A 15,641-nucleotide genomic window follows, 5' to 3' on the forward strand; every position below is an offset into this window, starting at 1 on the left:
TTCATGAGTTTTTCAAATTCACTTTGAAAAGTATTCAAATTTATGTTTTAAACGTTGGGTTTTGTTTCTAATTCACATATTGGCAACAGCACCTATTTCAAATTGAAATAATTTATACGTACCTAGATATTCTACTTTAAAAAAGAAAAATTATCTTTATAAATCAAAAATTTAATCAAAATATAAATTATAGTTCAATACCACCTCCACAAGCCACATAAACAACAGTTGTTTTGTTATTTATTTATATAGAGGAAGATAGGTTAGGTGCACAACATGTCATATGTCACAGAATGACTAGGAAATAAGTAAACAGAACAGCGTGCCTCTAAAATATGTCATCTTTGTTTGTCTCATACAGGTAACAGATTCATTGTCCTTTATTAGCTATAACTGATTATGCCAAATGGTGAAATAGAAACAAATCCCTTTAGATTTTGAATGCATTATTTCATTCCTCTTTTTTAGGTATTTAAATAATTTTTTAAAGAAAAAGGTTGACATGATAAGTTTAAAATGCGTTGTTTTAGAGCTCTTTTATGAAAACTACTTGATTTTCGTCAGGAGGAACATTCCCCATTATGCTTCATTAACCTATTGACATTCAGAAAAGTTTTTTCTCAGCACTTTTCTGAACACTTACAGTGGATCCTTATTGTGTTAATTCATTTCTTTTCAATACAAGACAAACTCCAATGTTTGTTTTCTGTTTGTATCTAGCATCGATTGTTGTATTTTAACATGCAGTTTGCAAGTTTCCAAAAGTCCTGCTTGTGGCATAACAAACTATTCATTCCTTGTCTACAAAAAGGCAACTAATATGTTTAAATTTCGAAATCATTTGCAACCAATGTAGACATTTGACCAGGTTCACTAATAATTTGATAACCTAAAGTAAGAGAAATGTGGAAGAAAACAGTCCATCTATCATACTGAAATGAAACTACTATATAGTTGAAATTCAAAATCTCTTATTTCAATGCCTTTTCTATATTTTCAATATCACACCATAAAGATTTATTTTAATTGAATATTTCTCTTCTAATATGTATGTTTCTTGGGAAACAAACTGATATGGAATATTTATTTTCATTAGCTGATCAGATATCTTTGCTTAAAGAAAAATGGCTTCAGAATTGTAGCTGGAGCTACTTTCATATAGATTGTTAATCACTTTTCAGAAAGTCCAAAATAATATTCATGCCTTGTTTCTGGATATTCTATACAAGCATACAAAAACTAAGACTTGACTCAAAATATCAACCTCAACATGTTTTCAAAAAAAATTAAAAATGACTTCGAGAAATTGTTTTTATTCTGTAATCATCAATGGCATGTACATGTTCAGACTTAAAATGTTTCAACTCTCAAGAAAACCCCAATTATTAAGTTTATACATGAAATCAAAAACAACATTCTTAGATGTCTTAGTGAATAGAAGTAACCAGGGTCTAGAATTTCATAACTACAGAAAGAATACCAGTACCATACGTTCCTAATAGTGCACAGCGTTATCAACAACACAAAATGACAAAGCTAAAATTTCTTCTCCATAGGTTTGTTACGTTTCTCTGGAGTAAAGAAAGGTATGATATTGAGAAGAATGTTACCAGGGACATAGCTGAAAGCAACAGGTATTCAAATATTGTAGACAAGTTAATTACGAAACTTAAATTTAGGGAGCATCTTCCACATTTCAAAAAGACAGATTACAAGTTTATTGTGCTTCGGTACGAACCAAGATACATTACTGGTTTAGAATGTTTATTTCAAGTTGAACATAAAAGTAGCCTTCAAAACTTCTTGCTGCTCACTTAAGTAAATGTTGGGACTGTGACAAAATATATTGGTCAGACTGAGTGAACCAATAAAACTCGTTTCAAAGAACACAGTATATATATATCAGATTTTGAAGACCAGAAAAATCTAGAGGCGCTCAACACGCCTTGAGAACGCCCCATAGAATAAATGAAAACTGTCCGAAATGTTTGATATTGGTACATAACACTAGAATTTTGGATGTTTTCGAAGTCTGAAAATAGCAAAATGTGGCATAAGAACTACCCAAATTCAATGATATGTTCGAAAAGTTGAAGTGTACCCTGTTAGATATGAATGGAGACCACCAGTAGAGTTGGGATTTAGTTTTCTGCGTATCCCGAAGAAGCCAACCTGGTTGGCGAGACATGTACTGAGAAGAGTATTGTAGGTAATTTGGTGTTCAAAACATTTGAATATGAAACTAAAAAGGAGATGAAAAGAGTTTACAATTCTAGTACAAGAATAGTCAATTTTCTGAACATGAATAATTGAAATCTAGTTGTGAAAGTAGACAGAAATCCTGTGAAGTTCTTTATAATGGCTTTTATATCTTATAACCTTGTCTATTTACATTTTTTGTTTTAATTAATTTTCATTTAAGCAAAATTTGTTTGATGAATAATTCATATATTTATGTTTTGTTACCTAAAATGTAGAACAAAAAAATGTATAGTGCTAATGAGCAGTTGTACACTTAATACAAACTAAGTTTGCATATAAAAATCATTTTCTTGAAAGTCATTTCACTGACAAAATACACAAACTTTCCTTCATACATTATCACCTATAGTTACACTTACATCACATATATGGCTTCAAAATAAACATATCTGTACTTTTATTCTCTCAACATATATTCTTCAACAAATTTTGTTCTATTTGCTAGTCTTTCACTAAAAATTTGATACTCAGTTTTTGAAAATACTCATCATAGTTCCCATCATGACTGAAGTAATGATGAACGTACTTTTTGTGGGTTTCTATCAATTTCTGTGGTTTACCTTCTTTACACTCGTCAATGTTTTTGGACACCACTTTGGCAGTTGAAATCAAGCCATTAACTTTCTCATAAATGGGAGAAATTTTAGAATCAATAATTTCCTTCATTTGCTTGCATTTCGCTAAAAAAACTCTCTCCTGAAAAACAAATATAATTACTATCTTTTAAAGTATTGTAATTGTTCATTACAGGGGTTTGTTTTGGAATACCTGATATTTTTCATACACTCATATAAAAAAAAAGTGTTGAAACTTATACTAAATTCCGTTGTTACCTGTATCATCTCTATCTTCAAGTCAGCAATCTCTTTCTTCAACATATCCACATCTTCGTCTGAATATGCATTACTTCGTATTTTATCTTCATCAAGAAGAACATTCTTTGGTATCGTAAATATCTTCCTTACTTCATTCTGAAAACAGAGATGGTGATTCAACAGACCCAAATAATGAAAGTAAGCATATACTTCAAACTGTTCCAAGGGGCTTTTAGCACTCTCCCGGAAAGCATCATACAAGTCTTGAATTCTCAGTGAAAGAGTTTCTTTGGCAGGTTCCGATTTTCCTAGCTCTGAAATAGTGGTAAAAATATCCGATATAGTTCTCTGGATAACTGCGATTACTTGTTCCCTATCTGAAAAAAAAAATAAATAGGAGCAAGTAATGAGAAAAATATTTCAGGATATTTGAATTACAGTCTTCAATCAGTTCGGTAGAACTAAACCCAAAATATTGTTTTTCATATTCATCAGCTGATAATCTGCTTTCATCATCCATTTCTATTTGAATTATTTTTCAACCAAGAAAATACAGTACTCTCAGAAATTAATAACGTGTAACGAATTTCATGTGAAACTAAATTCAAATTTAATTCAAGCATGGAACGAGAAAGCAATGAGGACGCTAGTGTTTTTATAAAATGTCGGCTAAGAGAAGGTGTTCTGTAGTATAATTATAGAACAGTGGAAGAACCTACCCACAGTAACCATGGTCACCGTATAGATTAGAAGGAGTTTACTTCTATACGGTGCCATGGTGAAGGTCGGTCACGGAATGATATCAAAGGGATATGTCCCCGTCCTTACCTTCAAATCAGGAGAATTCTCGCATCGAAAGAAAAATTGGATAGTTGAGTCCAGTAGGTCGACTGTTTTCATCAAAATATTTTACATAGGCAGACGTTCAAGTGATTACACCATGATGGTTCTATCCATCCTGGTTCACTTATTTGAAAATAAGGCTCGGGGGTTGATCTGTGCTGCATCTTCTGTAAGGTATCCTACTTTCATTGAGTCAGTTCGAGTTCACATAGTAGATGAAGAAATCCTAACGGGGATAAACTGTTCTTAGATAACAGTAAACAAAAAATCTTCATCTCTCTCATTTCCTTAAACTAACCAATGAGTAAATAATCAGAGGCGGTTTCGTGAAAATGGGGTTTCATTTCGGTTTCAAATTCAGGAATAAAACAATTTTGTACAAAATATTTTTATTCATGAAGATATAAATATTGTTACAGAAATATTATTATTTTTTTGCGAAAATGAACATTCCACAATGAGTAAGAGTGAACGAGAGTAAGAGTAAGATGAAGATGAAAATAAATGTTTCATTTTCAAAAAATAAACTCTAATGATATTTCCTTTCTCACAAATGAACTAATATTTTTCAAATATATTTTTCGTTTTTTTTCCACTCGAAGTTTTATAGTTTTTATAAATTTAGCAAAAATAACAGAAGATTTATAAAAGTGTCATTATTTGAATATGCTCTCAAAATCGAATTTTTTCGAATTGTGATGAAAAAACACAAATAAATTTATTTTTCACAAATGTGGTTTTCAAGTTAGTATCAAATAAGAAATATTCCAAATGTACCGTTGTGCAGCATCACTAGTAAGCAAAACATAATCGACAAACTTTGACAAATATCACTATCAATTAGCCGATTTCCGAAATGATATCACTATTTTTTTTAACAGATATGTTTGTTAACTTCTCTGTCTATTGATATACGACATCGTTGACTCGAAAAAGATAAAAGTTGCTTTACTCGTTACTTTTGTATGAACTAGGCAGTATCTTAAAAACTGGTCTGTGAGCTCTGAGCACAGGTTATTTTACTGACAATATCAACTTCTTATGTTTCATTTTTCATATAAGCAATTTACCTTTTGTTGTCGCCATTTCGGAACAGGTTCTAACATAATTCTCTGTCAATTTCCCACTTGACAATTAACATTTGATACAAGAGCTGTCTTATGTTGTAGTGGCATCATAATATGGCCTAGTCATCAAAAAGAGAACATCGACTCCAACAACTAAAAAGAGATAAAAAACTACACATTTTGGCATTACATCACTCATACCTCACGATGTTTTATGATATGCATATTTCCATTGTGAAAATTATTTGATTTAATTTGTCACATGGTGCTGTGACGCAGTGGCCAAAACATTGTGTAATCCGCAGGTGGAATATATGTAAAAGTGACGTCACGGCCAGTCCATATTATCATGATATCATGTCTATGTATGTTGTACATGTCACAAATTTGTGGTGATATGTGGTATGTTATTTTGATGAGTAATCAGGGCTAGTTTTTCAGGTATTAAATTCATTCTGTCGACCCACAAATAATGACCAGAGAAGAGTTTGAGGAAGGCCCAAGTGGAAAATAAAGTCATAATAACCAATTTCCACCTAGCAATTCTGTTGCTGCCCAAAGTTTTCAACAGGTTCTTTCTTCATCATAGTTTCGAAAATGACTCCAAAGTATGCACTCCGAATTGATCATTAAACCATGAAGAAATTGAGTGGCTCATTTCGATACAGCCAGTGGGATCCATGGCTAATAATATTCCAGATAGTCTCTATTCAGTGTATATTGTACGTTTCTTTAGGTTTGATATTAGCCGTTTTGGGTTCCTTGGTTGGAGAACCCAATACCTTAGATCATATATTTGAATACCATGTAAGAATATCAATTTCTTCACGATTTTTCTTTTAATTTTTGAATTGTAGGAACTTCAAATCCGTGATTTTGGTGGGAGAATAGTTATTTCAAGTTTTGTCTTGAATTCATTAATTGGGTAAGTACTACTGGTAGCTTTTTGAAATATATGTTACGGATATGGTGTCGACACGTGATGAAAATCCATGAACAGTTCACAAAAACGCAACATATGTTTTTCACTGTACAATAGCTTCGTCAGGTGTGTTGAATACTAAACTAAATTAATGATAGTAAATTCGACATTTTGATAAGATCCACTATTGATACCCATGAAATATCAACAGAGCTGTGGCGATATGGTACATCGTAGAAAGGACGAAACAATGCATGGACTTCAGCTGTACCTGGCACTTCATCCACCTTATCGTCTGCTGGTTCTACAATGAACATTTCCCTACGACATTCTCTTGGTGGGCTCTGAACGTTGCTTGCGCAACATTGATGTGTGTGTGCGGGGAGTTTTTGTGTCTCAGGACAGAACTGGCCGCTATACCATTATCGCTAGGCCCCAAAACCGACCTTTAGATCAACAAGTTGTGATATTCAGTGAAGTCGTGTGACTTGGAAAAGTTGTCTGTGTCGAGTTACTGAAATCAATTTTTTATGCTAGTTTTAAACATTGTTTTGTCGAGAAGTAAATGAATTTATTGCCACGAGTTCATTATTTTTTATATTTCGAGTCTGAGAATAGGATATTTTTTCATAGTCTGGAAGCAATGTCTCAAAATATAAATATGGTAGATACTCAGTGTGATATATTTTAGAACCGTTTTGAAACATCCAAAAATCAAAGTAAATGCTGCAAAACAAAATATTCTGAAAAGAATAGATAAGAATTTGGACAAATCATTGAGTATTTCAACAAAATCTTTTCAAAACTAATAATTGATATTGTTATAACATTTCAATTTGAAATATTTACAGAAGTAGGTATGCTTATTTTAGAAGATATTAGGTATGAGTAAAAATTATGGTGTTATCATCAAATAAATACAATGAATATATGTTGAATGTTATGATTTAAGATTTTACAATTTTCTCAACTGAATGGAATAATTTCCATATGTCTCCTTCCAAAACATATCCAATACATTTTTGTCATTTTTCGGAATCAATAATTTTTAAGGTATTTTGACATCTTTTATTTTAAATATCAGGTTTCTTCTTGCAACAACATCTTTTACTCCAATCCAAACAAGTTCAATTTATTCAGGTTAGTTGTGCAGACATGTGGTACATAAAAAAAACTGTTTTTCATATAAAATAATAAATATTTTGATCGAAATTTATAAGTAAAAACAATTTGCATACATAAAACTATAAAAATTCATTCAACATTGAATATTTAAAATAGATACAACATTTTTCACTTTTTAACCAACTCAATTGTGTACGCCTAGGCACAGGTTAAATAAACATGCACGTACGCTTATGGAACAGGTACATGAAAATTACTCATTACTTAAAAAATGCTGGCCGGGCTATGATTATATAAAAATTTCAAAATGATTTTTTTCAAACATTACATTCATTTATTCAATGAACAAATTGTTTATTAAAAAAATATACAAACATTCTGTTGGCAGTTAATTTCTGGTGTAACTATTAGGCTGGCAAGTATAAACAGAAAAGTTGACACCCATCTGTTTAATTAATAAATCTTATATAAAAATAAAGAATATGTCACTGAGAACACGATACAGAAAATTTGCCTAGAAGCTTCATACTTTCCATCGGTATAAATTTGTTCATTAAACAAATGAATGTCATGTTTAATTTTTTTTTATTTTCAATAATCACAGTCTGGCTAGTTTTTTCAGCTGACCCACTCGCGATTTATTATTTAACACACTATATTTCATGTAAAATACTTTTCATCGATTACTCAGATGAGTAAAGCTTGTTTTCAATTTGGTTTTTATACCATAAGAAACCTTAGTCATAACTATTCAGATAGTTGTCGATTTTCAATGACTAGTAGATTGAAAATATTTTTTCGGGAACGAGTTTAATTTATGGTGAAAAATTAAAGTCTGAATATATAATTCTATTTGTGAAATGTAACGTTGTGATGAACAATTCAACTGAGTTGATTTGTTTTCCTTTATTTTTGAACTGATACTAACGCCACCTTACGGCAATGGTTTCCTCGAATGTGTTTCCTCAAAATTCTCCCTCTGTGGAACATTAAATTGGTTTCCAATTCAGAACAAAGGACACTTCTGAAATAACCACAAAGGTGTGAATCCGCTTTAAGTAACTTCAGTTCATTTATTTATTTTTTATTTACAGTACACCGCTTCAGCCAGTTGTCTCTTAGCGGTGGCACAATACATTACAAGTATGGTATTGGTAGAGTATATAACATATCTTATGTAAAATGTTGAAAATTTTAAAATTTATTATTTCTGTATGAATCAGCCATACGTAAACGTATGGTTTTGAAATGAAGACTATGTTTTTTTTATTTTACTTGAAATATTCTGCTTCATTTTCCCCTTTACTTCAGTTTTCCCAGTGCTTAGTGGTTAACTTTGCGAAAATCCTGAAAAATATTATAAGGAAACTTAGTGTATTACCAATAAGTACTATACATACTTTAAAACTTTTTCGTAAACATCTCGCTCTCGTTCAGACAATCCATTTAATACAACATCCAAGTTGCATTCCAACAATTTCATCGAATTCATTCCTACTAGCACAGTTGCTGGCCCTTCTTGTTGCAGGCTGTAGTAGACTGCCAATTTTCCCAGTTCTATGTCATTTTCCTAATCAAAATAGTGTTTCAACAATTTGATATTTCATGTATTGACAGCGTTTTCGCAAAATTGACATAAGGTAACTCCAGATTTTTGAATAACAGACCACACATGGCTTTGGTTCTCTCTCTCTTGATTTTAGTTGTGAGATCTGAGCGTTTCATCGTATTTGAAACGAACACGGAATATGACTATTTTCATAACTTAACCACAATCGTGTGTTGGATTTTGGATTAACAACTATGTAATATTTGTATTCATGTCTTGCGCTGAAATTACTTAGGCCAATCTTTATAAAACCTACAATACATGTGGCAATGCCTGAAAATTGCTGAAATTATTCATGTAAATCATGCTCAGCAAGCACAATAAACACAGGAAATGAGAATTTTATGTCAAAATTGTGCAATTGACCTTATTAAGTGATGCGACCCCATGGTTGCCAACTGCGGTAAAATAATGACATTTGACATTTGCTGATGAATAATCAACCTATATTTCTGAATTCCTTCAGCATTTTCATTCTTGGGACATAATTGGGACAGACCATCTTATATTTCTTCATAGCTGATTCTTCATTCTGTAGCCCCAACTTCATATATGACGACTTGAAATCTCTTTTCGGCCATATTCTGGAAATCAGTTTCTCATTCACCAAACATGAAAATCCAAAAGGAACTCAGAAAGATGGGTTATTTATTTATTGTTGTGGAATTGGCCGCGGTGGTAGTGCGCCCCACTCACGATCGGAAGATCGTGGGTTTGATTTCCGCCTCGACCAGATAAGATAAAAAGTGAAATAAAAACTTTGTTCGTTAAACAGTGAGGACGTAAGGTTGAATGTTGTAGGTGAATGAATATCTCTTATTTGTAAGTACAAGTTATGATGGTACATGTCCCCACCGCAGGATCACATACAGAAAGCTAGGTTAGGTTCATGAAAGCTTGGTTTGAAGGCCGTATAAGCCACCAAAGTAGTGGCCATAACTTTGAGCGGTATTAAAGGTGACATTTGTTACGATGCAAATGGAATTCACAAATTGAGAGAGCCTAAGGTCGAAGCCAGGTTTAATATTCTATGGAGAATAGGGCCATTAGTTTTGCGTTCTCTTGAATTAACAGCTAACACACCGTGGACCAGCCTACACAAGCTAAGGTGTAAGAAATCGTGCCGACAGCTGAATGGCAGTAGGGTGATATGTAGTTACGAACGATCCCCTTGGGGAACCGGGCAAACCAGCAAGGAACCGGCTGTCCCTGCAGGAAAGCATTCTTACTTGAGCACCTCCATGGAGGGAACCCCAAGAAGGTTGAAGAAGCCGCGCAACAACAGTAATGTCGCTGCACCTTCCAAAACCTTCACGAAGACCGCCGTGAGACACCACAAGGTTGCCAAAGAGAGTGTGTGTTCGGCGAGTCTTGGCCTTCACCTGCCGATATAAAGGAGATGTCTCCTAGTGACATGTCCACCTTCCTAGAAAGGACAGAATGGACGATGACCTAGGAGGACCACTACTCGGAAGGATATACAATGGGTCTACACTCACCCTCCCTATTCTACAGATACAGAACAGCTAAGACACATAAAAGAGAAGTAGAAGAATTTCGGGATTATACTCTTTTTGATGAAATTTTAAAAGTTCAAATTTTCGAATCAAACCAAATTTTTATATATTTATATAAACTTAAATCAAACGGTGCATATTGATATACCTTGCATAAATTCCTAGCTTGAGAACATATGTCTTTAATTTCTTGACAAGCAGGATGCCATTTTTGGGGTCCGAAATTACTCAATAATCCCATTGAATTCGGTGCGCCATTAATGATGCCAATTTTCCTTTCCTGAAAAGTATAATTCCAAAAATACAATGAATAATTTGTCTCAAAGAAGAGGAACCTATTATTTGATTTATTATTTATTGATCATAGACTGGCATCATCCACTCATAAGATCCATCTGTTCATAGGAGGCATAGTGAGCCCTAATTTATTAATTCATTCCCATCTGGTAAGTTCAGCAAGGCATTACCAAGGGATTGGTCAAATATTTCAAAAAATTGAATAAGAAAATAACTTTCAAAACTGCTCTTAATACGAATAAAAAGGAAAATCCTGGGAAATTACGAAATAAGCTGTGAGGTTTGCGATAGAAAGTAAGTTGGCTAAACTAAGCAGATTATAATAACTCGTTACAAGGGTCATCTTTCATATATTCGGTTAAAATACCAAGAAAGCGTTTGACAGAAAATGCAAAAATCGATTAAATTTTACTTCACAGAATCTATTAGAAGGTAAGCCAATTCAATCAGAGGAAAAATCGCTGTTTTTGCTGAGACAGATTTCACTCTTATTAGAGAAAATTTTTCAGTAGGTAACAATGGAATTGAAAACTAACCTCCAATTCAGGTATGAATGACTTCAATGTATCGTCTATCATAGTTAGTCTACAGTAAGACAATATCGTGTGAATCTGAACGCTGCTTTTTTGGATGAACTCCAGGAGAGTGGAAACAGGATATCCGGTTATCCCGATGAATCTGGCTTTTCCAGCTCTTACAATATCTACCACAGCGGGCAGAGTTTCGTTGAAGATGAAGTCCAGGCTAGGAGCAAATTCTATATCGTGTATCTGAAAGTACCAAACTGTCAATTAAAATGCTTTGTGGTAGTATAAAATAGATTGCATTGCTAAAAAGTACAGTACATATAGGAGTGAAGTAGCAGTAAAGTACATATAGGAATACGAATGCATAATATAAACAAGCAGCAGGATACAAGAACACAAGCCTAGCTGCCGCCTCATGCAACCGGAGAAATCCACAATTGCAGAAAATGTCCTAGGAGAAACAGACCAAGTAATAGAATACCAAGAAAATGCGAATTCAACGCATTAAGAAGGTATACAAGTCAAAAGAATGTGGTATGCAGTGTCCAAGAAGGCCAGAAATAGACAACTCCGATCGACATCCTACCAGCAGCATACCTGTCAACAACGTGGATCAATCAGAATAACCTAGTAACAGTGCAGACCAATCAGGAGTGAACATTTGCTCACTCCCCGCCACTATCACCATCACCCTGAAATTATAAATACGAGTGAACACGTAGTTCGTCAGTCAGTCGTTGCTGATACTTTGCAGTTAAAGCACATACCACCGATGACGTCTGCCGCAGTAGCAGACGATACGTTTAGTACTTCACTGTGATTTTTATTATGAGTTACCGTAGGAAGCCGAAGGGCGCTCTTGAAATTCTCCGGAAATTTTATTTTGCAAGCCACTCACCTGCAGGATGTCAACGTAATCGATTCCCAACTTCTTCAAAGAAATGTCAATGCTCTCCTTCGTCTTTTTCATAGAAAAATCAAACATTAGCTCCGGGTCTTTTTCGTAGCGCCCTACCTTGGTGCCAATATAATAGGCCTTTCTAGGAACCCCCTTCAAGCACTATAAAACATGCAGAAAAAAAGTTATTAGAAGTTATTCGCTCCAGACTTCTTCTCTTTATTACAAACCTTTCCCAGTATTTCTTCTGCAACTCCATGGCCATACCAAGGACCAGTATCAATAAAATTTATACCATTTTTTATTGCTTCGTGAACGGTTTTTCTGCATTCTTCTATATCGTAGTTACTGGAAAAGTTTATCTTTTCACGATTTCTTGTTTTATGGTAAGGGGTAAATTGAAATACTAGGGTATAAAAGTCTGTATCACAGAATGAAAGCTTTGGGTGTAACTTGAAACATAGTGTGGATTTAAAAAAAAACAAAAATTTTTGCTCATATATTTTCATTTGAGGAAGGTAGAAATTTTAGGAAACTTAGGAACAAAAATAGCAACTAGACATTTCCAACTTTCCATATTTCTAATGGAGAACAAAAACACCTTTTTCCCCTGAATAATGGAGAAACACTGCATCATACCTATCTTCTTTTTTTGCTTGGCAGATATTCTCCTCATTTAGTAATATACTGTTACGTTTTCCCCCGTGGGTTCACCAATAATTGACTACACTGAATAATCAAAGTTAACTTTATTTCACTTTAAATACAACAAACATCAACTAAAAATTCGACTATTATTTGTCGCCTTACTATTATTTATCGCCTTACTAGATCACTTCGCGTACCGCACTGTTACGTCCACTTCACTGTGTACTTGACTGTCCGAATACGTTTGCAGTCAGCGTTTAAATATCGCAATGAACATCTTAGAATTTCGCCGAAGTTCTATGGACATCGGTAGCATGTTTCTTGCTCTGGATATTCCTACGTTCTTAGCTACGTCACGTTCGGTTTATGGTTACCAGTGGCGGCCGGCGTTATTTCCTTCTGGGCATGATTTACAACACTATAAATGTTGCATGTTTTTTTGATGAGTGAATATTTTTTCCACACACTTAAACGTCAAGTTACAAAACCATAAAAGTATGACACTACTTGAGGCAGATTGGGACCTCAGTTTAGCCATACTGTCCCATTTCAGCTCTTGAAAATATCTTTAAAGTACCTAGAAACCGAAATGTCGAATGACACAAAAAGCGTCATGAGCGGTTCAACTCCAACTTCATACTCTCATATTGCTGACCGCGGAAACCTATCCTACATAAATAAAGCTAAAATGAACGTGTCAGTATTTTTAATAATCAAATTAGTTTATTTATGAGATAGAAGATCCTTACTTATAAAGAGATAAGAAATGCCAGCTGACAGTTAGGTTAAATTAGGTTGTTTTAAATGTTTACAGTAATATCTCAGTGAAACAGTACACTTTTCCCTATGTAACATAAGTAGATTGATTCTGTCAGCAAAAAAATAGTGTGCTTGGGATTCCATGAAGTCGATGGAGGCTGTTTCTGTCTGGTCCTGACTGGCGAGGGTTTCTGCCTGTGAAAAAGTTATCGAAGTGCTTGAAAAAATGCTGGTCTGTTGGCGATAGGTCTGGAGAGTATGGTGGGTGAGGCAGAACTTCGAAGCTCAATTTGTTTGATTTTCGGACGGTGATTTGTGAAATATGCGGGTGGGCGTTGTCGTGGAGCAGAATGCCGGCTGCTGCTGACGCAATTTTCAGTACATTTTGCCGATTTTCTCAAAATAGGACTCTGCTTTGCCTGGTTGCAGAAAGTTATAGTGAATCACACCAGCCGTTGACCACCATACAGTAATCGCGATCTTGGTGGTGTTTCGCATTTTGGATGTGCCTGGGTGGCTCATCGGTGTCCAACCACGGTTCTAAACACCTCCTGTTGTCGTAGAGGATCCTCTCTTCATCAAACGTGACGATTCGGTCCAAAGAAGGATCGTTTTGGTTGCGCAAAAGCAAAGAAAAACTGCCTTCGAAACGTGACAATTTCTATCGATCGTTCAAATCGTGGGGCGCCCACTTTTTAACCTTTCCAATACGTTTAAAATCATCAAATACCGCATCAAATACCACTTCGGAGCTCATCTTCGAGGATATCTCCGAAACGAAATTTCGCAACAGTGCGTTCATTAACACCATCATTTTTGTGATGCACTGTTTGGAACTTTTGGAGTAGTAATGAATATTACTGGAGTTTACTCTTCCCCTTGAAGATGATCACTTGGTGATCGAAACACGTGTCGAGGTGTTGGGATAAAACACTATCATTGCCAAATTGTTGATTGTTGAAGTGAAAAGTGTCAAGGAAGAAGGAATAAGGTGTAAAGGTGACCTAGTGAATAAATGCTTGTGTTTTTAAATAGTTTATCTTGTGAAAAAGAAGGCTGAAAAGTTGTCCTTTTCTGAACTTTGAAGGGCCGTAACTTTAAATAAGGGAGAGTGCCGCTTTTTTCTTTCGGATTCGTAATCTGCGCATTAAAATACGTAAGTACACTCAAAATTTTTTTCAAAATCGCCGGGTACCCTCAAAACGAATACTTACCGATTTGATATTTTAGGTTGTAGAAATAAGGGTTGTTTTAGTATATTTTCAGGTCAAAATGTCTAAATCTATTTACATGGTGGTAAAAATACTTAAGAGGTCAGTTTTACATCATCAGTTGTTGCCGCAAACTACTGTTCGCGGTTTTATGAAAAAAAAAAACATTAGAAACACCATAACATGAAGTTAACACTTTTGACAACCTATAAGACAAAATTGCACAGAATTTCTCCAATTTTAGGCACAGTTTCAAGTTACCCCATTTCACTGTAATAAATTAACCAAAAATAACCTCAATTGGCACGCCTATGGGTGAAAATATTTTTGGAATTATAATCATCAAGTTCTTTCTTAGTGCAATTGAGTTTACTTATGTTATAATGATTCTTTTGCAAAACTTACCCATAGAAATAACAGAATCCAGCTGTACCAAGTGATATTTCGGAAACATTAATTCCTGTATCTCCTAACTTGTTGTATTTCATTCTCCTAACAGCATTTTCGTAATGGAAACCAGGCACGTATGTTTCTGGTAAATCCATGGTATTGGTCACTTTCAAACTCTCAATATTTTTGGGCCGTTGAATTGTTTTTAGTCTCACATTGTTGATGTCTATCTTATCTCAAGGATGCCAACGATACAATTGTGAAATGACACTCCACGACTGCGTTCGAGACTCTGCATTTTGATAACACGTACATTTAATTTAATTCATAAGCGTAGTGGTCTGGGGATTCATGCTCTTTTGGTGCTCTACATAAAATAAAATAGTATCTCCTGTCTCGTCTGTCTGTTTGAACGCGATAATACTCAAAAAGTAACGAATTAATTTTCATATAGTTTCCACCAATAATTAATTAATATTTTATGTAAATTGGTTGAAATATGACTATGTTATTCGTAAGAAGTCTTGGTTTTGTTTTACGTAGTAAGTTACTTTGAAAGTGTCAGTTTTGTTTGGTTTTCTTTTCAGGTAGTTAGGTTTACCTATAAGTACATTAAAAATGTTGACTGGCCATTATTATTAATTGCAAGCTGATGCCACCCTTTGACAGAAATAAATATGTAGGCATATATTATGCTCTTCGATCATTAAAATATAAATAATATACGTAGATGGCTGATATCGAAATCATA

At 34.2% G+C, this 15,641-nt stretch overlaps 3 protein-coding genes across 5 annotated transcripts; 1 reads left to right on the top strand and 2 right to left on the bottom strand.

The window, feature by feature from the left end:
• Positions 1–2,642: 2,642 nt before the first annotated feature.
• Positions 2,643–3,729, bottom strand: LOC111517612 (uncharacterized). The gene is made up of 4 exons (XM_023173815.2): positions 3,516–3,729; positions 3,288–3,454; positions 3,096–3,233; positions 2,643–2,958 (listed from the first exon to the last, which is right to left on the bottom strand). The coding sequence occupies exons 1-4, from the start codon at positions 3,595–3,597 to the stop codon at positions 2,704–2,706; spliced, it is 642 nt and encodes a 213-aa protein (XP_023029583.2). The 5' UTR covers positions 3,598–3,729; the 3' UTR covers positions 2,643–2,703.
• Positions 3,730–5,218: 1,489 nt separating this feature from the next.
• Sys1 (Sys1 golgi trafficking protein) lies at positions 5,219–6,492 on the top strand. Of its 2 annotated transcripts, XM_074180859.1 has the most exons (4): positions 5,219–5,352; positions 5,429–5,794; positions 5,845–5,912; positions 6,121–6,492. In XM_074180859.1, the coding sequence occupies exons 2-4, from the start codon at positions 5,624–5,626 to the stop codon at positions 6,359–6,361; spliced, it is 480 nt and encodes a 159-aa protein (XP_074036960.1). In that variant the 5' UTR covers positions 5,219–5,352; positions 5,429–5,623; the 3' UTR covers positions 6,362–6,492. The 2 variants fall into 2 exon arrangements, with proteins under 2 accessions (XP_074036960.1, XP_023029585.1); XM_023173817.2 differs by lacking the exon at positions 5,219–5,352 and having other exon boundaries at positions 5,359–5,794.
• Positions 6,493–8,102: 1,610 nt separating this feature from the next.
• Positions 8,103–15,211, bottom strand: LOC111517613 (uncharacterized). Of its 2 annotated transcripts, XM_023173816.2 has the most exons (7): positions 14,906–15,199; positions 12,113–12,230; positions 11,883–12,044; positions 10,994–11,227; positions 10,309–10,440; positions 8,435–8,604; positions 8,103–8,381 (listed from the first exon to the last, which is right to left on the bottom strand). In XM_023173816.2, exons 1-7 carry the CDS (start codon positions 15,043–15,045, stop codon positions 8,342–8,344), a joined length of 996 nt encoding a protein of 331 aa, XP_023029584.2. In that variant the 5' UTR covers positions 15,046–15,199; the 3' UTR covers positions 8,103–8,341. The 2 variants fall into 2 exon arrangements, with proteins under 2 accessions (XP_023029584.2, XP_074036955.1); XM_074180854.1 differs by lacking the exon at positions 10,309–10,440 and having other exon boundaries at positions 14,906–15,211.
• Positions 15,212–15,641: the final 430 nt, after the last annotated feature.

This window comes from Leptinotarsa decemlineata, unplaced genomic scaffold (assembly GCF_025532065.1).
Source record: "Leptinotarsa decemlineata unplaced genomic scaffold, Ldec_3_MD MMD2_tig00026307_RagTag_RagTag, whole genome shotgun sequence".
NCBI classification, from domain to species: domain Eukaryota; kingdom Metazoa; phylum Arthropoda; class Insecta; order Coleoptera; family Chrysomelidae; genus Leptinotarsa; species Leptinotarsa decemlineata.